Source organism: Mytilus edulis, chromosome 4, assembly GCF_963676685.1.
Source record: "Mytilus edulis chromosome 4, xbMytEdul2.2, whole genome shotgun sequence".
Lineage (NCBI taxonomy): Eukaryota > Metazoa > Mollusca > Bivalvia > Mytilida > Mytilidae > Mytilus > Mytilus edulis.
Genome location: NC_092347.1, coordinates 39,451,771 through 39,475,785, shown reverse-complemented (window position 1 = coordinate 39,475,785; position 24,015 = coordinate 39,451,771). Strand labels below are relative to the sequence as shown.

General features: G+C 32.7%; 1 protein-coding gene across 1 annotated transcript; it reads right to left on the bottom strand.

Annotated features, from left to right (window-relative positions):
* Nucleotides 1-1,586: 1,586 nt before the first annotated feature.
* LOC139519679 (regulator of nonsense transcripts 1-like) lies at nt 1,587-21,287 on the bottom strand. Its single transcript, XM_071311892.1, has 23 exons — nt 20,934-21,287; nt 18,720-18,877; nt 18,112-18,201; nt 17,421-17,630; nt 16,086-16,298; nt 14,287-14,459; nt 13,772-13,870; nt 13,216-13,324; nt 12,540-12,747; nt 12,007-12,153; nt 11,435-11,638; nt 10,794-10,937; nt 9,989-10,202; nt 9,553-9,670; nt 8,910-9,066; nt 7,508-7,650; nt 7,044-7,086; nt 6,439-6,570; nt 6,087-6,159; nt 5,502-5,666; nt 4,907-5,034; nt 4,263-4,379; nt 1,587-3,326 (listed from the first exon to the last, which is right to left on the bottom strand). Exons 1-23 carry the CDS (start codon nt 21,105-21,107, stop codon nt 3,207-3,209), a joined length of 3,339 nt encoding a protein of 1,112 aa, XP_071167993.1. The 5' UTR covers nt 21,108-21,287; the 3' UTR covers nt 1,587-3,206.
* Nucleotides 21,288-24,015: the final 2,728 nt, after the last annotated feature.

Here is a 24,015-nt window from a genome sequence, read left to right as displayed (position 1 = left end):
TCAATGGTTAGTAAAGAAGTGCTCTGTGTTAAGATATCAGAAAAAAAAACACAAAAATTGTAGAAATATTCATTAAAAGGCAAAAACTCCAATCAAGAGTTATCAAAAACTTCAGGAATGTTGATTCATTTGTAGATCTAGTCTTGCTGTTCATTTTTGCTATTTAAGGTTTCTCTCTATCTAGCACTATAGGCCAAATTGTGTTTTAATTGGTGGAAAAAGTTGGACAAAAATTGAACATTCATGTCAAATAAGATTGGAGTCAAACGCACCTACTACATGCTGGATTCAAACTCATCTCAATGTTGATAGGAAAGTTATACAGTAGATGACCAATCAACCACCAAGGCCTTGTGCTAGATAAGACTTCACCTTGACCTATAATGGTTTACTTTTATAAATTAACTTGGATTGAGAATTGTCTCATTGGCACTCGTACCACACCTATATCTATTAGATAACATATTAAATAAACATACAAGTGATTTTAAAATAAATGCATTTAACCCTAGATCTACCTATCTATAATACTAAAATTAGGAGGTCCAATTTGTCAGCCGTCATCACGTAAAAACGACGAATAAAAAAATTCAATTTTATATATAACTAATATAGTACAAAGATGTAGATTAAAAATTACACCACTCCAGGTCCTTTTGTTTTCCACGTAATTAATATTGCCAATAATTAAGAAGTTCCGGGTCAAGTCCGATACCAATACCAATAGTATATTCACCTGTTACCTATTACCTTATCTGTACATTCCGCATCTGACAGGCGCACCACCAAATGGTGTATTAAGGATTAATATGCTATATACACGGGTCATAATCACAGGGTTGACACTACTAAATTGTCAAATTGTTACCTATTGTAGTATTTTAATCAGTAAGACTTTCTAAGATAACAATACGAATACTAAAAATAAGGCGTATAGGTACAGTTTTCAATTTGTTAGCGGGCATGACGTAAAACAGCAAATCAAAGAATTCAACTTTATTTCTAACTAATATAAAACAATGCTGTTGATTAAAATACTCCATTCCAGGACCTTTTGTTTTCCAAATAATTAATATTACCAATAATTGATAAGTTCCAGTTCGACGGGTTCAAACAGAAAGATTTGAAAGCAGAGAAAACTGTGTATCTTATAATCGGCATGACTTTATCAGATGACAATACTAATACTAAAATAAGGCTTGCGCATAGTTATATACTTTAATTCAGTCACGGACCCGCGATATCACGGATGTGTCTAGTATATATATAAATATGTGATTACCAGTACTTTCTTTGATGTACAATCTCCCAAGAGACTAATAATAATGCTTACTGATAGACATCTATGAACACCGACTTTTAAGTCCATATGTACTATAGATGCCAATGTGCTGATCACCCTACTCAAACTAATATTCTTAAAAGTCAATGCTCAACCTCTTAACCTAATTTGCTTAGTGTTTTTAAAAGAATTCAATATGTATACTTTCAACTGATTAGGGATCAAGCTTAATCTCTTCACAACTTGAAGCTAGCGCACTTCGACTAGAACAGAGGCAGTTTTCTACAAAAAGAAGAACACAATCTATTATTCCGCTAATTTTTATTAAGCAAGCTCATTCAGTATTCCATAATAATTTCCTCAAATTACAATAACATTTTAAAACTAAAGTTACACAAGGAATTACCATTTAAACCACAGAGTCTGTCTTTATGTTTTTCAAACAAAAATTCAATTTCAAATTATTCAAGAACTATTTTTAAATAAGTGTAAACTATCTTGATTAAATAATATACATAAAAGTATTAAACATGCATCCTTTATGAGAAAGTGAAACAGCCTAGTTTGCAGGAGTTTTTATGTATAAGCCTAAACACAGCTTTATTTCCCTTTAGTCGACCACAGACCATCCTCCTCTAAAAAAAGTATTGCAATATTCACTAATATGAAGAAAATTTAATTTGGAATTTTGAAGAGATAATAAAGAAATCAAATAAGAATTCCAGGTGCTATGCAAATTTCCCAAAACAGATTTTACAAGCTCAAACATATTTTAATAGTGACAAGTAGGTGCACGACATAGCATGGTACAAAATTCATATCAAAGAAACAATTTTTAACTTCAACTTTACATAGGTCAAGATAGTATATGACACTTAATTACATCAATATAAGTTAAAACACTGTGTATCTAGAGTGCGAAAGATCTTCAAAATAGTGAAACACACAATATATAAATACAAATATTTTTCTTTTTTATATTTATTTATAACTCAATTCACAAATCATAACAAACTTTACAGCTGTCCTTATACAACATGTAAATCAATATCACATTTTGCTTTCAAAAACACCTATCATAGTTATTGGAATCTGTTGTTTGTATTGTGGGCAAGTCCATTTCCATTTCAAAATAAGCTAGTTTCTGCTTCACTTTAAACTTTCTGATATCAAATGTATTTATTATCAAACCTAAATCATAATTTTTATAATTCAATATCTAGTTTTCAATTCCTTTTGAATGTCCCTTCTTGTGAATTATAATTCCAATGGGCTAAATTTCCTTATTAATACTCTAGCTCAGATGAGCTGATTCTTTTTCATTTTTTGGCCTTTGAATTTTATCACCATATAACAGAAAAATAGGATGTTAGAATCTTTTTCTATTCCAAGTCTTTATACTGTTCTTACACCATAGGATGAAAAAAACTGATTTACACAAAAATAATAAAACCAATTACAATTACATGCACATTAAAATAATTGAAACCAAGCAAACAAATATGTAACCATATAATGATACAAGGGGGGATACGGAAAAAAAAATATACATACTAGTACTAACTATAGATTAATTCAAACATTGGATCTGGTAGCAAAATGTTCCAGATAGAAAAAAAAATCATGGTAAACAAAATGATTCGTAAAATAAGTAATCATCATCGGTTTCCACAGTTCACTGTTCTGAAGTGTCCGTTGTCTTCGTCAGAGTCGATCCGAGCACCACCTGTTGACAAACATGGCTGGCAGCTTATGTGCCTCGTGTTTGGAGGTTTCTCAGCACATTGTTGTTATGCCAGTGAAGGCGGCTGGGTTTGTTTCAGGTAGGCCCCATACATACAGACACTACTCCACACCGTATCATTTATTTATGTTATTTGTCCATTGTTTTGCTCCAGTGTTACTGCTGTGCTGCAGTTCTCACCTAGTTAAATGGACCCTGGGATAGCTGAGACGCATAGAACATACGATCACCCTGGTATGTAGAATCCTGGGAGAGCATGCCATCTGCTTGAGACTTGAAGTCATCAGCTAAGTAGCTATCCTGTAAAGATAAAAGAAAATTTTAATTGTTTAATTTTCAAAGTTGAGAGTTTTCTTTTCTATTCTTTCTGGGTTTTTTTTTTTTTGAAGACTTTTCTCTGCCTTTTCTGCTTCAATGTTTTTCATTTTCTCAACTGTCACAATTTGCTTTATTTTGTTACTAATAATACTTTCATAAAAGCAAAACGAATTTTGGAATTAAAAATAATATATATATTTCACAGTTTAAGTTATATCAATCATGATAACTTCATGCTAGAATTTTAGCGCTAAAATTATTATAAGAAAGCCTAGAATTGTCATTCAAGGTTTGCCTATCCGACAGTAAAGGTTCATTTCCCACCCACCCACCCTTTTTTTAAGACTTCATAGGAATGTAAATAGTACGTTATGTAGAAAATAGTTGATAAGATACATGTATGTATTACTGTAAAGATTTTTTTCTTCAACTTATAGAACATTTTTCTATTGTAGATTGTGTTTATATGTGATGGCAGCGGTCGATGACAGCAATTGGACATTTGTTAATTGTTTATAATAAAATAAGATTTCTGTGCTGTCAGGGCTAGCTGATAACCAAATAACGGTGTTGAGTTTTACTTTATAAATGCTTTATCTTTATGTTTGTTTGAAGTATTGAATAAGAACATAATGGCCTTTATTGTGTCTAGTGAAATGTACAATTAGTTACAGTGCTCAAAATAACAGGCAACTTTAAACTCAGGGCTATTCCAGAAAAAAATGTATGGGGGGGGTTGGAAGGCACATTATATTAATAATACATGGGTGATGGGTATCAGAGCAACTTTTCACACTATAATTCTCAATTACAATTGTCTGGGTGGCGGGTGCTGACAAAAACTGCCTTCCAACCCCCACATACATTTTGTTTCTGGAATAGCCCTAATAAATATTTGTTAGAGGCTGGAAAACCTACCTGTGACAGTTCAGGCTGTGAGAGACCTGAGAGTCCAGGTTGACTCATCTGGAAAGGCTGACTCATTGACAATTGTCCTTGGGTCAGTGGACCTTGGGAGAAGGACTGGCCCATTTCCTGAAACATTAAATTGAGTTACATTTTATGATTTTCAGACAGAACTTTCATTTTCACATGTATATATAAGATGTCTTTGTAATTATTGCTAATTTCTATCTCTGTACATACTTTTGGCTTGTTTATACTGTTAAATATTTAGATTCAAACATATGACCTTGATTTATTTATGATCTGGATGAAATCAGTTACAAAACATGAAATATTACGGCTGATGTCTATTTTAACAATTTAATGAAAAAAGCCATCAAATAAAATCATCAACACATAATAAAGTTTAATCATAATTTTTGGAAAATTTCTTTCCCCAAGGTATCAAAATTTATGCTATCTAGACAGTTAAAAGAAAGAACATAGAACAATCTAACGTAATACTGATAAGAATCCATATATCCATGGAACATCCAAATTTAGTTGTTCTTCGTCTGGGCTGATGCTGGAAGTCTTAAGACTTTTGAGATGGAGTATGTTATCAATACCTAACAACAAACATAGCTGACCTTACCCAATATTTAAGATGTACATACCTGACTAGCTTGACTCTGACTCATACCCTGACTCAGAGGCTGTTGTACTTGTGTGTTACTGTAACGAGGAGGTTTCTGTCGACCACCTCTACCTTTGTTGTTAAAACGACCTGGCACCATCTTGTTACCTAAAAATAACAATGTAAGAGTTAGAAATATTGATATAGACTTTTTTTCAAATATATTAGACAGTTTTTCATTCTAAAGGTCAACTTACAATATTAAACATAAAAAAATAATCTTTCATGAATCATTTCTTCCATTATATTTGAAAGAAATAACTTCAACTTCATACTGATTTCTATGGACAAGATGCATTTTTCTTCACTAGGTATGTTCTATGTTGTGTACTGATTTTTATGGACGAGATGCATGTTTCTTCACTAGGTATGTTCTATGCTGTGTTTTGTGTACTGATTTTTGATTATTGGTTGTTTTACGTTTTTTGACATGTCATTAAATCAGTTTGTTTTCAACTTATGAGTTTGAATATCCCTTTGATATCTTTGAAATCTGTATTCTAGTGATTGACAGTTCAACAGAACAGTGGCAGTAAAACACAATGAACGATACTGTAGAAGAATCAAGAACTAACCCATATGCATTGGTGGCTGTCCATTAAAGTTCTGTGGCATGGCTGGTGGTATAAACATGTTAACTGGTACTGGTAGATTAACTGCTGGTCCAGCATAGGCTCTCTCTGGTCCAATGTAACTCATCTGGTCATGGGTACGTACAACTGGTTCCCTGTACGCTTGATCTGAAAGATAAATGTAAAAAGCTTATTACTCACAACACTAGAAACAAAAATGCCTGAAATATTTTTTAATCAATAATGCTACATGTATTTCATGCTTTGGAAAATTCAGCGTTCCAACTATTCAGCATCAGGAACATTATTTTATGCTCTCAGTAAGTAGAACATATATATTCACGAACATACACAAATGATAATATTAACTGTCATTATAAAAAAGAAGATATGGCATGATTACCAATGAGACAACCCTTCACAAGAGACCAAATGACACAGATTATTGGTCACCTTACTGCCTTCAACAAGCAGCAAAGCTCATACTACATAGTCAGCTATATATGATAATAGTATGACTATATTTGGTAAAAAGGAAAGTTTTTCATAGCATGCAATACCAACATGTTGTTATCCAATTCTACTTACTTCTATCATAAACACTTCCAGGTATCAAGACCTCTCTAGCATCAAACATGATGTTACTCATAAATCTTCCTCCCTATAAACAACAAAACAAACATTCTCAACAGGAAATTCTCCAATGCATGTAGAATTCAGTTTTTAAAGTTAAAAAAGTTTACAGTAATAAGATATTTCATGGCATTTTTAAAGTCATGGACTACTTCATTGACTTTATTCTTTAACTTTTGTAACATGTACAGTTTTTATTTTTTTCTCTCACTTAAAGAAGCACAACAATGTATTTTGAAATGCTGCACTAAAAAACAGAAATTGAAGTTTTATGTGCTCTGAACTACATTATTGTACTACTACTAACCGGGTTTGAGGTGTTGACCAGTTTCCTTGGTTTACTGAACTGTATCATGCTCTCCTTCAAGTTGTTCAATGGTCCCTCTACCAAACATTTTTGCTCTTTAAAGTAGGTCAGTAAATGGTTCCATAGAGGTTGCTGTAAAAAAATTAAAAAGAGTTAATCCAATCATTCTAAACTATACATTAGAACTTTAATAACTGGACATAAAAAGTTTTTCAGAAACCTTAAGTTCAATGGAACTTATATGCCTTGAGCAACCCTTAAATCTTACTAAACTAGTTAATGCCTGTATACTATCAAAGTAGAACGCTACATTTTGTGATTAAAATAGCTCCCTAGTGTCAGTGTCACCTCTTTTTATGTGGTTCTCTGATCATGTTGCATGTACTTCTCAAATAATGTTGAATATATGTATGTCTGTTAAAAGCTCTGTACAGAGCTTATGTTGTATAGTTATGTGTATACCTGACTTTAAATAAATCTTTAACACTTTTATGCTTTATGCTGTTATTAAGGAATTAAGACTTGCTTATTAAATATCACAGTCAGTGTATCATGTGTATAGTTTAAACTACATTTTAAATAATAATCTCAACGCAGAAACCTACCTTGGAAAGAACCTTTGGGTTTCCAACTATGATTATTCCAAATCTAAAAAGAAATTATTTCAGCATTAATGTGCATGATCATATATAATCTAGTTACAAAATTCTGAATAAAATTCCTTACTCTTGATACAAAGAATTAGAACTGTGGCCAGGGACAAGAAATTAACTGAGCTAAAAGAACATGTACATGTTTAACCTATTTTGTGTCTGAGCATCTATCATGAAGCCAGGCTATCTATTTGTTATTGTATGTCTTTTTTGAGTGGGCAGATGATGTGGTCTGTTGTACTGTCTATCTTTTTGTAGTTTGTTATTATTTTTATGTATTATTTAAAAATTCCGTAACCTTGTAAGATTAACAATATAGAAAATCTCATGACACAATAAAACCATATTAATTTTATTTCAAAGTAAAATCCCACATTTATACACCATAGATAATTCAGAAATCCTAATTAACTTACCTTGCCCTAGTAAGAGCCACATTAAGACGTCTTGGGTCATTAAGAAAACCTATTCCTTGATGTTCATTAGATCTGACACAGGATAGAATAATGTAATCTTTTTCTCTTCCTTGGAAAGCATCTACACTAGCAACCTCTATTTCCTGAAAATAAAATTATCATTATTTACAAAATTTGATATGCACAAAATAAAATGTTTCATAGGTAGTCATGTATTTGTATACATAAAGCCATAAAAGATACCCATTTATTTTTACAATAAAAACAAACCAAAGCATTTGTATTTTATATTAATTTGATGTTTTTAAATCTATTTTTTGCTTCACTATTTCTATATTTTTTTATAGCTTTTTCGGGGGGCTGGGGATATTTCCCTATATCATAGATGCCAACCCCTTTTGAGACAATCAGTAACAAACTATCAAATTTTCCGTATTTTTGAAAAGTTTTCAGTAATCATTCAAAAACTTGCATTTACCAATAAAAATTACTGACGAGTGGTTGCAAAATGATGTGCACTAAAATTTGTCGTTCAACATGTTGTCTGTAGTATGAATTCCATTCATTAATTGTTCAGATGTTCTGGACTCGTACATTTTCGTTTTGTCAAGGAGAAGTAGAGAAATGGGGAAAGCTACTTCATAAAATGCAAGTTTTCCTCTTCGGAAGTCAGTTAGTTCCCATCAATAGGTTGATAACTCCCGAGAAACCGGAAACATAACATTGTCGTTTTCTAAATACCGGACCAGGACAGAAAAGTAATGATAAAAATCCGCGATTTCCAAATTGAACGGCGATGATTGGGAATCCGTAACTATTCGACTTTGACCGTAATAGCATAATTTGTATCGCAAAATCAGAAAAACTACGTAAAAATCGTAATGGTTGGCATCTATGCTATATAATAGAATGTAATTACATATGCAATTATTTTTTTCATGTTGCCTACAGATTTCTTCTAAAGGATAATCTATTTCTACCAAAAAATCATCAGAAAATTTATAAATTAATAATACCTTCATCAAAATATGAATTAAAAATTTGTATTTTATTGTAAACTGTGTTCATTGGAATATGTGAAATTGTTAAATGTTACTTTTGTTAGACAAGTGTTTACGGAATTTGGAGATAATTTTTCTGAGTTCATTTACATCAATCATCAATTACTTCCAAAACAGTTATAATCCCAAACCAGGTGGTGGTTAATAATGAATATGCTGAGGTAGAAATAAAGGGACTTCCTTAATCTTGTAAAAAATTAGCTCTTCAGCTCATCAATGCAGAAATTCCAACACCTGACCAGATGGAGTATTAAGATAAAATCACTTTTCCTCAAATACACTTTTTCTAAATATTCTAGAATTCTACTGATATCTCATCTTTAAATTCCTATTTTCCCTACCTGGTACAGTTTCTTGTTAAGGGATCCACTGTACTGCATGTACTGGACAATATATGCTCTCTGTCCTTCATATGGTGTTATAATACCAATCTGTTCTGGCTTGATGTTTGAACGAAGAAATCTGGTAGCAATTTTCTCTACATTTGCTGTTTCAGTCCTGTAAGAATTGTCACAATTTAGTCAAATAGATAAATTAACTAGTGAAACTATGAAATAATTGGAAGGTCAAGTGAATAACAATGTTACAAGTGTGGTTTCAAAAAATGCTTCTATGGTGGTTATTATAAAAAAGATGTGGTATGATTGCCAATGAGACAACTGTCCATAAGAGACCAAAATGACAAAGACATTAACAACTATAGGTCACTGTACAGCCTTCAACAATTAGCAAAGCCCATTCCGCATAGTCAGCTATAAAAGGCCCCGAAATGACAATGTAAAACACTCTATTTTCAAAGTGACTTCCTTGGGTACCATGTGTGTTTAAATGGAAAATCCTGAACAATAAAGTATTAATTGTTTCTTAAAATATTCAATTCCTACTATTTAGTTGGATTTTTGTTTAATGTACATATATTTACACACCTTTATTATACTTCTTTACAAATGAAATTTATTTTTTACAATGCAAAGCCATAAATACCTGTTTAAGTATGAAGTTCCAGAGCTGGATATTTCCTCCTGTCCAGAAGTTGTATAAAAGAACATCGGTTTGTCTGGCTGGGGATATGGAATATCCAAATTCTTCCTCGTACGATCAGCTGAAAGAGAATAAATATATGTATATTTCAGTTATGTACAGATGTATGGACACCAACAAAGGCTCAGATCATCTGAGTAAGGGTTTGATATCAATTTTCTTACACTTTGAAAAACAAAATTCAGAAAAAGTCTTGAAAAATCACTTCTTCATTAACCAGTATCATAAATTTGGCAAAGGCTCTTCAACTTTGTTTTAATTTGGCTATATTCACTTTTTTTAATTGAGTGTCAGACAAGTCTTTTGTAGACGAAACATGCAACTAGGGTACAGAATTTCAATCTTGGTATCTATGATTAATTTAATAGGTAGTATTTACCTGGAGAGACACCATTCTGTAGAGATCCTTCATAAAAGATGTTGGAAGGGAAAGAACTCAGTGCTGGGTGCATTCTGTATTGGACTTGTAGACGAATAGGTCTGATACCCAGAACAACAAGACGTTCAAAAAGTGACTGGGACAGACCAGCTCTGGCTGCCTTCTTACACATAACAACAGGTCCTAACTGACAATGGTCTCCAACAAGAATTAACTAAAAGTAAAAAAATAAATATTTTACACATCCATGTAACAAGACATACACTGTGACTGGTATATATATTATGTGACACAGTGATTTTACTGCTGGTCTTTTTGAATGACTTCAGAGGATGATGAATCTAGATTTTCCTTTTCAACAGGTAAACCATTTAATCAATCAGATCACTTTTCTTCTATTCTAAGGGCTATTCCAGAAAAAAATGTATGGGGGGTTGGAAGGCACATTGTATTTATAATACATGGGTGATGGGTATCAGAGCAACTTTTCACACTATAATGCACTATAATTCTCAATTACAATTGTCTGGGTGGCGGGTGCTGACAAAAACTGCCTTCCAACCCCCCCCCATACATTTTTTTTTTCTGGAATAGCCCTAATAGTTATTATTGTCAATGTCTAACATATAGATGCTTAGAAAACAAATTTCAATTACATTATAGTATATTTTGTTGTAGTTTAAAAAAACCATAAATGAAACATAAATGAATGCAAATACATATATTTTAACCAGATCCAGTTCCTATATTGTCAAAGGAAATAAAGAATTCAGATTCGACTTAAGTTTTGATTGGGAAAACCTACCTGTCTACATCCAAGTACAACTGGGATCATACACTCTGGTTCTGTAGCCTGTGTACTCTCATCAATCAACACAGACCTGAACTGCATCTTAGACAGACGTGGATCTCCACAACCAACACATGTAGCACAGATCACATCAGCATGCTGTATTCAAATAAATAAAAATTGTGTTTGGATTTGATATGTTTATCATATTTTCTTTTTGACATTATCAAACAAGTATAAAAACACTTTCTTTTTACTTCAAACAGTAATTACACATCAATCAACAAGTTTATGAAAAGCAAAGATATCTATTTTAAATGATTTTTCACCTTTTCATTTACCTCATTCCACTGTTCTTGAGAGAGTTCCTTTTTTTGTTGTAATATTTAAGTATAATTAAAAATCTATTTTAAATGCAAGATATTGTATGAAAAGAGTCAGGGCTGTTCCAGAAAATACTGTCCCCCCCAGGGAAGGCAATTTTTTTAAATATTATGTGAGTGGTTGTATTTGAAATACCAAAATGCAAAGGGAGTGCTGTTCTAATTAAATTTTATTTCTGTGGGTGGTGGGGGTTAAAAAAAAGTGCCGTCCCTGGGGGGACATAGTATTTTCTGGAACAGCCCTCAGTAAACTCGTAAGGATTTGGTATTAACCTGTAAAAGTTCCCTTTCACACTGTTTCTTTAGAGCTCTGTATCTCTTCTCATCAGCAGAAGACAGTTCCCCTGTCTCATCCTTCAGCTGCTGTAGCTTGGCTAACTCTGGTACACTGTCCATGTTTCTGATCTGGTTGTGTAAAGCCAGGAAGGAAACAGGAGAATCAATGGCCTCCCTACTCTTGGCACATAACCTTACAACCTGAAATTCAAAGTTTCTGTTAATTTAAAAATATTACATATTTATTGAAATGAAATTCTATTCACTTTTGCATCAATAATAACAACAAATAAATTAAAAAAAAATATGAATTTTTCTAATTTTAACAACAGCTCTTTCTGATATCATAAATCATATTTATTTTTTTCAAATCAAACTTAATAATCTTTTGATTTCCCTCATATAAAAAGAAGATCCTTTAAAACAATCAAACTAACAACTTATATTTCTATCTATAACATGAAATCATAGTGCTTTTAAACCACTACCGGTAATCAGTCCACAGTTTACAAACAACACAGAAAGCCCTATTCTGATTCATCAGATGAAGGTGTCAGTAATTGACTTACTTTCAGTCCAGTTTTATGAATCTTTTCAGTGAGTTGATCTACAGCAATGTTTGATGGGGCACAGACTAAGACTTGTCCTTGGTTCTGTTTGGCCAGATGATACACTATGGTGGCTGAAGTGACAGTCTTTCCTGTTCCTGGTGGTCCCTGTAATTAAAGAAATGATCAAATTAGGAAACCCATTTTCTCTCTTATTGTAGAGTGTAATTGTTCTCAAAAAACCTTTTCACTCATTACAAATGATTAGCATAACATATGATAATAATAGAATTAAAGCTAGTAGATATTGTAGCATAAAATTTAAATGTTTTCCAATCAAAATCTCTATCTGTATCTTACCACATTTTGCAAGGACCCAATAAGAAACTATCAATAATTCAAAGTGTGTTCTATAGCTGAAGCTGATACTTATATCCCATTTTGAATCTCCCTTCATCTATTAGTGTTCACTTCAGAAGTCATTTAATGACCACATCAATTCCAAATAATCTACACACGAGATAGAAAAGACTACATAATTCTAAGAAATATACCTGAATCAAGCTGAGTGGTCTCTGGAGAACGGTCTTGACAGCATATACTTGTGAGTGATTCAACTCTGCCAAACTTGGTGCACTGAACCTCTTTGGTAACTGACACTTGATGACAACATCCTCTACCTCATGTCCTAGTAACTTGTGATAGATATATCCCCACACTGAGGTCTCGTCTACAGCAAAGGTCTTCAAACCAGCCTGCATCCTACAAAGAGAAAATAGATGATAGAAGTTTTTCAGTGGCATTTAGTTTGATTGGAAAGCTATGAATATTCAACTAATGAATAAATTTTAGCCAAAGATTGAAATTAAGTTTTAAGCATTGAATGTAGATGACACATCATATTGATTTCATTATTTAGATGTAATATTTTCCACTGGATGTTAAGCAAACAATAGTCAATCAATCATTATTTACATCAAATAGTAGAGTCAGGAAGGAAACAGAAGAATCAATGGCCTCCCTACTCTTAGCACATAACCTTACAACCTGAAATTGAATGTTAATTAATTTTCAAATATGACATTTACAATATTACAAGGGCCAGCAATAGAACTAGTATAAAACATATGTTTTCAAAGCTGCAAACAAAGTGTAATGATACTTTAAATATCCTATACCTCCCTCCATTTTAAGTACAAATTAATACAAATGAGATTACTGATAATTTACCTATCAAATGATGTAGATTTCCACACAAAGTCAACAACAAAGTTATGTGTACATTCTGTAGGTACACCAGCATTACTCTTCAACTCTATAGCTACTTCATCACTATGGTCTGGTAACTGGTTAAGGATTATTTCAAAATCTAGTTGCTAATAATACACCGATTGTTTATTCTACATAATTTATATCCCTACCTGTCTTATATTTATGTAAATATTTTTTTAGAGAGGAATTTTTTTTAGAGGTGGAAATGTTTTAAAAAGTTCTTATTGGAGTATGTCGAAATTTTATATATTGGTTTTATTCTATTGTAAGGTTGTTGTCTCATTAATGAATATTTCACATCTTCTTTTATTAAAAAAATATGACTGATCTGAGTCCTAAATAAATTTGCAGGTTGCACAACTTGATTCATTAAATGTGGAAAAAGATTTTGGAATCTATAAATTAAACTGCATTAATTAATGACTAAATAAGAAATCTACACAAGCACTGGTTTCCTTATTAAGAAATGTCAACTATGTAACCTTCATGCTTTGACAGAATATAGAAAGGATACTGTCTGGTATCTTGATGACATGTCCTACACCAGACCAAGGCTTGTGTAATTCACCCTGGTATCTCAGTCTCAACTCATCTCCATGCATCAACTTCATCTCTGAAATGTTACATAATTAATTTTGCACAAACAATTATTTTTGTCTCTGTGATGTATTTAAAAAATTGATACATAAAAAGTTACTTTTCATTGGCATCAACACTTTGAAACTTTATAGCAAACTTAGGTATTCTAGTTTTACATAATCTAAAGAAAACCAATTTAAAATTTGACATTTGAAATAAATTTGTCAATTACATGTTATTCAAGGCAATCTACTATTATCAAAAATTTGTGTAGATTTCACAATATTAAGGCCAGCATAAAATTATAACTTACAATAAATCGTTGAAAATAATAGACTGCAACTCATTTCACAAAATATCTTACGAGTAAAAACAATAGTAAGTTATTAATATTTCAGTATAATTTCCTATTGAAAGGGTTTTTTTGTAAAAAGAGCCCATAAAAATTACCATCATTAGCTTTAGGGAGGTGGAAGAAAGCAATCCTCTTCTTATTAAGACCAACATCCCATCTGACAACAATGTTGTCCTGGGTTTGAGATTCCTTCAACTTCTTATCATAGTCAGCTTCCAACTTGACGAGAGGACCAAATATATTCTGGTACTGGTATGCATCATCATACCTAAAAAGTAAAACAAAGACAATCAATACACAAATCTTCAATTACAGAATTACAGTAGGATAAACTTTTCTAACACTGTTAATTTCAACATAATGTGATGAATTTTGTGTAAATTGAAAATGTGTTATTAGGACAAAGATGATGCCCCTGTTTGAATATAATGTTATACAGGGACAAAACTTAAAAAAGGCAAAAGTGACGCGAACTCAATCTGAGTATTCTGGTAATAAGACTTGTCTCAATTTGCTATTAATAAGTATTGCAATGTGCATTGTTATTAAATGTAATATCAGTATTTAGTTCAAATATAATCTTAAATCAATCCTAATTCTTTCTTATTTTTGAGATATAGTTTTAGTCATTCAAATGTCATGTCATTTTTGTGCTGTTTCAGAATTTCAAATGTGATGTAATTTTTGTGCCTTTTCACCATTTCGTATATGACGTCACTTTTTTTCACATTTTGAGTTTAGGCCTCGACTAAGTCGGGTATGCTATTTTTTGTGTTGGTCTTTGTAATGTATCTGGGTTTTGTTTTCTGTAATTAGTTAATACTTCAGTTTTATCATGTATATCTTTTATATTCATTTGATTAAATTTACTGTTTGCAATAGCATAAATTGTTCTAAATAATAAGGATGTTCTTTTCCTAAGCAGAAAACCCTAGCCATATTTGGCGCAACCTTTTTGAACTTTTGATCCTCAGTGCTGTACAACTTTTTACTTGTTTTGACTTTCAAACTTTTATATCTGGGCGTCACTGCTATTAAAGTGCGAGGTTTGGCATGCCACAAAACCAGGTTCACCCACCATTTTTTTCTTTAAAAATGACCTGTACCAAGTCAGGAATATGGCCATTGTTATATTATAGTTCGTTTCTGTGTGTGTTACATTTTAACGTTGTGTTTCCGTTGTGTCGTTTGTTTTCTCTTATATTTGAGTGTTAATTCATATTACTATAAGATGTGTTACGGTACTTTTCTATCCCAAATTCATGTATTTGGTTTTGATGTTATACTTGTTATTCTCATCGGATTTTGTCTAATGCTTAGTCCGTTTCTGTGTGTGTTACATTTTAATGCTGTGTCGTTGTTGTCCTCTTATATTTGATGTGTTTCCCTCAGTTTTAGTTTGTTACCCCGATTTTGTTTTTTGTCCATGGATTTACGAGTTTTGAACAGCGGTATACTACTGTTGCCTTTATTTGTGTATAAGTTTAATAAGGTTTGGATGTGGTAAACTTATGTAGGAGAATGGAAACGAAAAATTTCATCATATTTTTCATTTGTAAAGGGGCATAACCCTAGAACAGTAATAAAAAGTGACGCCACCCAAATTCAAATCTGATCTATGTTTTGTTGTAATAAGCATTAATGTGTATAAGTTTCATAATATTTGGTTGAGGCAAACTAAAGTTAAAGACCTGAAACCAATTTCCATAGTTTCAGACAGACATGCTGAGCAGGGGCCATAAATATCAGATGTAACATTATCAAATAAATAAGCGGCTTCTTATTCTTTTTCCAGTGCCATTTAATGTTAGGTTGCTATCTCACTGACATGATCTGTCATATATCTCTTCATAGAAAAACCCGTTGTGTAAATTTCAAATGTCTTTTTCATTACCTGAGTAGAACTTGTTGTGGCTCCTCATCAACTCCTGGCTTTTCCAGATCCTCTAGAGTAGCATCAGGGTTATCTTTCCATAGTTCTTCCAACTTGTTGATCTGCTGGGCTGTAATCTGACGACTTCTCATCTGTTCCTGGTCTGATGGTACTTTAACCAACCATGACAGGAACTGACGATCCTGTATCAATGGCTGCCACTGGTTTGGATCCCTGTAAAAGAAATGGAATATAAGAATTTTTATAGCCTGCTATGTATCATAAAAATCACCTGAAGACAATTCTGCCATTTTGCCCTCTGACAATTCTGGTGTAATGTTGAAAAGTCTTATTTTATTTTTTGTCAGAAATCAGGTCTAAACAAGAATGTGTCCCCAGTACATGAATGCCCCATCCGCACTATCATTTTCTATGTTTAATGGACCATGAAAATGAGGAAAAACTCTAATTTGGCATTAAAATTAGAAAGATCATATCATACAGAACATGTGTACTAAGTTTCAAGTTGATTGGACTTCAACTCCATCAAAAACTACCTCGACCAAAAACGTTAACCTGAAGCTGAACGAACGGACGCACAGACCAGAAAACATAATATATAAAAAAGAAGATGTGGTTTGATTGCCAATGAGACAACTGTCCACAAGAGACCAAAATGACACAACATTAACAACTTTAGGTCACCGTATGGCCTTCAACAATGAGCAAAGCCCATACCGCATAGTCAGCTATAAAAGGCCCCGATATGACAATGTAAAACAATTCAAACGAGAAAACTAATGGCCTTATTTATATATAAAAATTAATGAAAATCAAATATGTAACACATAAACAAACGACAACCACTGAATTACAGGCTCCTGACTTGGGACAGGAATGCCCACAAATGGGGCATAAAAATTTGTGTTATTTTTTTCAAATACCAAAACCAAAGAGCAGATATGCTAGTCATTAAATAATAATTAAGGCACATGTCAAGAACTTTGTTTTAATAATCTAAAATACTACAAAAGCTAAAACTTAAAATTGCAAAGAAATGTTGCCTTCTAGTGGATGATTGAACTTTTGTTTTCACAAAGCAGACTCACTGCACTTATATCTTGATTTCCAATGATCAATACCTCATGATAGACAGCATATTAGTTTTCTAACAAACTACTACATGTATTAACTTGTACAGGAAATTAATTTTGGCAAAATCTTCACAATAAACTTGTATAAATCTTCAGACCAAAAGCATAATTTTACGAAAAAAGTAGTTGGATTCTATTGGTCTGTCGAGATAATTTTTAAAAGTCTGGGTTAGTGGGCTTGGGAGCAAGACTGATTACTTACCAGTTCATATCCTTGAGGTTGGACAGAGTAGCACAAGGTTGTCTACACAACAAGACCACAACAGAATCTGCCTTGGCTGGTATAAAACCCAACAAGAAGACGTTCCTACATCCACAGTTGTAACATTCCAGTATTGTCTCTCCCAGGGGTCCATCCTTATGCAGTGTCACTTCCTTTGCTTTGGCTCTCACTAAATGGTTGATAATGTGGCTACAATTATAGGTAGTATCATTTAACACATTATTATTGGCTAGTTTTTAACAATCAAGCATACAATTTATCGCAAAATTCAAAGAATTAAACTACTAGAATTAAGTTTGTTTACCCATCTGAAACTAACAGCTCTGAAAATTTTACTAAGCAAAGCATGAATTGCTTTACAATTCCATTAGCTATATAAGATGTTGGATATAATTTATTTATTTTTTAATTTCAGTGAAATACAGCCACTGGTTTAGAAGATGGGTATATCATATCAAGTGCTGATGAGCAAATAAAAGAATGAACAGACAAATTCCCGACCAAACAAATGGAGGATCACTATATACCCCTGCTTGAGAAAATAAAAGTGGAAAATATTATCTAACATTTCTTACAGATTTTTCAACTGTTTCTCTACCATTTCTATATTTCAAGAAAAATCTTGATAATACCATGACTTTTTATCTTCATAAATGACAAGAATACAAACCTTCCAGAGGTGTTACCACGACCATTACAGAACCATTTCTTTGTACTGTTACAAAATACTACACAGCTTGGATCATGAATTCCACAGTAACTATAATAGAAAACCTTGTTTAAATATAATGTATACAATCAATAGAGCAGAAGTTGTAACTTGTACTTCCATTTGAAATCAGGTTGGTAAATAGTCAATAATACATGTACAAAATGTAGCAGGTGCCTGCCTAACAAGTGAATTTTTATACAAAGTCTAAGGTATTTGGATTGAGGAATTAATTACATAAAATTTGTACCTTCTTCATGTTTTGTATCCTGTTTGTCGTCTTGTTTTTTTCGCCTTGGTACTGTAATTTTATTTTCAACTTACGAGTTTTAATGTCCTTTTAGTTTTTTCACCTTTCTGTTACAATTTTTTTTTATCTCTGAAGATTATTTAGAAAAAATTGCCATGGAAGATTATCATCATATTTTTGAAATGAAACTGCACTGTTTCTTCTTTACTTAAGCTGTCGCCCATTTCCAACTAATACATTTATAGATCATGATTATTCTTTATAAGCCATATACTTCAAATGTTTATAGCTTTTAATAGTTATCATTAAGAGAACTTACGAGCATGCATGTTTGGGGAGATCTTTCATACAAAACTGTTCTTCTTCATCTTCCTCAAAGTTCAGCTCCCCAACTCCCTGTGCAACATTATTAACTTTCACCTCGATGGTACCTTTCGCATCCACGTCATTAGGGATACTGCCATCTATACCATTCACCTGATAAATATTATAAACAAAGTTACAAACACATCTCAAAAAGATAAAACTTCAATTCTCATTTATAAGAAAAACATAGGTCTCAGTCTATCCAACATGTCAAGTTACAATCCTCAGCATTGAAGAAAGGTACATTGTACAAAATATTAGAAAATCTTTGTGGCCTAAAATTGCATGTTTAGCAAGGGTCCTATATTTGTAGTTCATGAATTTCTTAACCTTTCAAAAACAAGAATGTGTCGAATTCTAGTCAAATCGGCACCTGGTCAAATCGGCACCCAGTATAGTTAAATGGGCACTTAGTCAATTTGGCACCTGGTTAAATCAGCACCTGATGTAGTAATTTGGGCACCCATATTAAATATGTCTTATATATTTTATATCAATTAATATATATTTTTCGGCAGTATTCTAAGCAAATCGATTAAAATAAAGAAGGGGTTGTCCCAAAATATTGACCAATTTACATTTTCGGGGGGGGGGGGGGGGGTTTGTATGCATTATTTTTCGTTCAAATTAATGTGAGTGTATTAAAGGTGTAAGATATTTTTTATGCATGTTTCAACCAGATGAGCATTCTGCATGATTGTTGGTTTAATGCTGTTTAAACTTTCCTGCAAAACGACCTTAGAATTACATATAATTAGTGATACTAATGAAAAGGACTCATAGTTTTCCCTCTTACTACTTCTAACTTTCTCATGATTAAACAACATCTTGCGAAAAGGCTTCATTGTTTTTTATTTAGTTTTTCAATGAAGAAAAAAAAAAACATCAATAACTACTTCTATAGAGATACAATGTACACTGATGTACAGCTCTTTTAATAATGCTAGTAAGACATGGGTTTGGTTGACTTTTTAATCAACAAAGATTTGTATAGGTACTAGTGAATTCTTAAAATTAATTAATTGAAAAGAAAACTTATCAAAACAACAGTCTGAGTCATAGAATTTTGAGTCATTAATGTTAAAAAAAAACTAAAAATAATCAGAAATAGAAAGATCATTTATTCATTTTTTTAATAGTTTATATATATTTATATCAAATATAATTGGATGCCCAATTGACTTCAAATAGGTGCCAATTTGACTAGATGCCGATTTAACCAGGTACCAATTTGACTTTTTCTGTGGGTGCTGAATTAACCGGATGCCAATTTGACTTGTACCCCAATATCACACGGATGCCCTACTAGCACTATCATTTTCTTTGAACAGTGGACCGTGAAATTGGGTTCAAATGTCTTTATTTGGCATTGAAATTAGAAGATCATATCATAGCCTAGGGAACATGTGTACTACTTACTTTCAAGTTGATTGAGACATGGTTCTATTAAATATTTATCAAATTTTATTTTGCTTTAATTCATTGACATGTGTTAGATAAATTCTGATCAATACGATAGAATTAAATATGATGACATGACTTACGCTGATTACGCAGAGAAGATCGAAACCTGTTTTCTTCAACACATGTACTTTTTGAGCATCAGAAACTTCAAACAGGGACCCATTGCAACTACTTGAGGTGTCACTCTATTGTATTTTAAGAACAAAAGGACATTTCCACTTATAAATATAACAAAACTACAAATGTAGATTTACACAACGACAATGTAATAGATAACACGATAGTGACTTAAGGTTTTCACATTCAATCATGTCAAAAGGGGTTTCCTTTGCATGTTTGCATGAATTGGGTGTTTGAACGCTGCAATGGGCACTTGTATTGGGTTTTCAATTGTTTTCTTTATATTGCATGATCAGGCATATACGCAGCTTATCTAGAGCTCTGCTGGTACTAGTAGTAGTAGGTGTTAGTTGAGACAGCTCAAATTGGAAGGATGTTTTTGGTTTTGAAAGGGCTGGATAAAATGAATGTAATTTGACGGAATGTAAATACTATAAATATTTGATTTATTGTATACACTTAAATGTATGATTGCCATGAATGAAACTCGTTGAAACTGAAAGTCAATCAAGTTTGCACACGTGTTGCATACTTTCGTTCCATGACAAGTTAAACTGATAAGAAAACTGACATGCTTATTTACCTGGCTTTGATTGGAGTCAAGCTGTGATGCTTGAGTTTGAGATTGTGTCTGAGACGGGAGCGTAAAATCAGTGAAATCAAAATCCGTTCCTTGCGTGTCGGCCCCAAGGAGATCCTCCTCTGTTTCAAGGAATGTCAACGTTTGGGAATTCGGGGCGTAAGCGTCAACACTCATATTGGCATCGCTTGATTACAAACGGTTCTTTGTTATATCTGTTTAACGTGTTGACTCTTAATTCATGTCAATAACGGGAAATAATTGGTCGGAATGCGTTTCCTCCTAACTCATGCCATTTGTGTCCAAGGCCGTTGACGTCACTACCACAACAAATTATGATGACGTTCCGGTATGAATAAAAGACAGAAATAAATTGTAGAAACACAGGACTGAGCCTGTAAAGTGCCTCTAAATTATATCGAAATATAATACATAAATACATCTACCGATATGCATTCAAATGGTGCAAAACATATGGCTTCAGTGTTGTACAAGATAAAATATGTTTTTTTTTTTATCATGACTCATGATAGATGCATATGTACTTTGGTCTTTCGTGATGTTATATATATATGAATACTATGATTTAATGGATATTCTTTTTTTATACAGCAGAATGCATTGAGTATGTAGGTTAAGGTAGAGTATTTGGTTAGCTTGCTTATTAGCAGAAATCAGTCTTAATTACCACTGACTTGAAAAAATAGGGTAGTCGACCCTATTTTTTCAAGATCCTCAGTCAAGTTAGATTATGATCAAGCAAATATACAATTAACCAACAGTTTCAGTCTGCTTTTTCTGGGAGAACAAGCATTTCAAACCAGGAATTCCAAGATAGATGTGGATCTTCAAACAAAAATTATCCATCTATGCCAGAAGTTAACATCACTGGCAGATATGTCATGCATGGAATACTGAAAATACTAATAAAGTCTAAATCGATCACACACGGCAGCTGCTTTTAAAAGCTCTTCAAAGCTTGTATTTTTACTTGAATTGCATATACCGACTCTTACTGAAGTTTTATGTGTTATATCTTATGGACCACTGAGACCAACTTACATCTGCTAAGGTTCTAAACCGTAACCGTATAGCCACCGAAATAACACCAATATTCAGTATCATCTTCCAAAACTCTTATGAATATGGAGAATTACCAATAGACTGGAAAATGGCCAACGTTTGTCCTATCTTCAAAAAAAGGTCAAAAGTACAAAGCAGAAAACTACCGTCCACGGTATCTTTAACGTGTATAGCAGGTGCAAAATCATGGAACACATACATGTAATTACCTAACCAACAACATCATGTCCCACTCAGACAAACATAATGCCCTTCATAGATGATATTACACAAAACCTAGACGAAGGAATGCAAACAGATTGCTTAATTATATATGGACTTCTCCAAGGCTATTGAAAAAGCAATCTAAAGAAAATAAAAATAACTTGTTAGAAGCACATCAGCTTTATAATTCTTTCTTCGTTGGCTTGTAATTGTGAATAAAATTGACAAAATTTACTTTCAGTCAAATGGAATCATATCATTTATTTGTTCATTTTCTGTCAAGTCTGAAGCTAATGTGAGTTTTATACTCCCTTCCCTTTTGTTTTAAGCAATCCTTTATCTCCTTAGAATCGTTTTGTGGTTTACAGTTTTGTTGAGCCTGTGACATACATTTGTATTTAAGATGCCAAAGCGCGACATAGCGATCCTATATGGCTTTTTATAAATTATCAATGCATCAATCTTCATAAATTATCATGAAACTTGGGCCAAAACTAGTACTCAAGATCAAGACAAAATATCTAAAGAAAATGTTGGATTTTTTAAAAATCCTGTAATGGAATGATAAATGGATTCACTATTTGCAGGGGGAATCCTTGACACAAAAAAACAGCATTCCACAGAACCCTTTACGATATCTATTATTGCACCTGAAAATCTCTGAAGATTAATGTTCATTTACGAAATTTGGAAATTAAAAGGTGATTTTGTTAATTGGTTAATTGCTTTCAGGGGCGTAGCTAGAAAGAAACAATGTGCAAGCAACTCCCAAATTTTTTTTGCAGAAAAATGTTTTTTTTCGGTTTTCGGTCAAAGGACGGTTAATGAGAGGCACTATATGTAGTGAGGACTTATAAAAAAAATATTATTGTAAAACTATTAATAAATCTTCTGAATAGAGTAATACATAAAGAAAACATATTTGTGATACAGAATTTACTCAAAATCGTCAAAAATCTGCTCTTCGGGTCTAGGCAGAAACAAACTTCTCTATTACTTTGTCAATATTCACACTGAAATACCGATGAATATGCAGTAACTGTATGTCGTTGTTCATTGTTGATCGTACATTTGTTTTCAACATACGTAGTACACTGATAGATCTCCATGGTAGCACTCGCAAGATGTTATAAACCAGCGTACATGTTCGGCATCGAGCGACCTCCCAATTAAATTCGTCAAAATTACATGCCAGGTCAGTTTCGTATGTCTCAGACAATGTTGAGATTTGTTCGTCTGTTATATTTCCTACAACACGATGAAGCAGATACAGCACAAAGAAGCGATTTTCTGATAATACTAGACGTACGCGACTCCACTCTCCAGTTCCCTTATCATATGGTCTATGAACGCAAAACATAATGAGACTTTCCAATACTGTTTTGGCGTGTTTGCAGGGTGATTGGCTCAGGTAGTCTGCCGACCACATCGCCTCGGCATATTTTCAATTATATCGAAGGGACCTGATAATTCCAATGCCGATTGGTACATCTCATTCCAAACTGATGAACCGTACACTGTAAAATGTGCTCCAAAACTACATGTCTTCTAAAGACTTCAGTATTACAAATTCAAATCTTGTAAAAGATACAAGTTACTGTCCGATTTTGCCATCATCTCCAATAAAACTTTTATTTTGAAACCAAATGCCGTTATTTAATGATATTTTATCAATTGAAAAAGTGACAACATACGTGTTTCCTTTAACATTCAATTGATAAATTTTTATTTTGCCATTATTTTTTTTGCATGCCGAATCGATGTGCACGCAACTTCGTGTTAGCGTATAGGGAGCTAC

Bases quoted from the DNA above. Each gene is read 5' to 3' on its own strand.
- LOC139519679 (XM_071311892.1), bottom strand. From the start codon at position 21,107: ATGAGTGTTGACGCTTACGCCCCGAATTCCCAAACGTTGACATTCCTT. The intron at 10,203-10,793 runs GTAGGTTTTCCC...TTTTACTTTTAG, and splicing joins TTGTACTTGGATGTAGACAG to TTAATTCTTGTTGGAGACCA. The intron at 7,087-7,507 runs GTAAGTTAATTA...ATTTCTTTTTAG, and splicing joins GTGGCTCTTACTAGGGCAAG to ATTTGGAATAATCATAGTTG.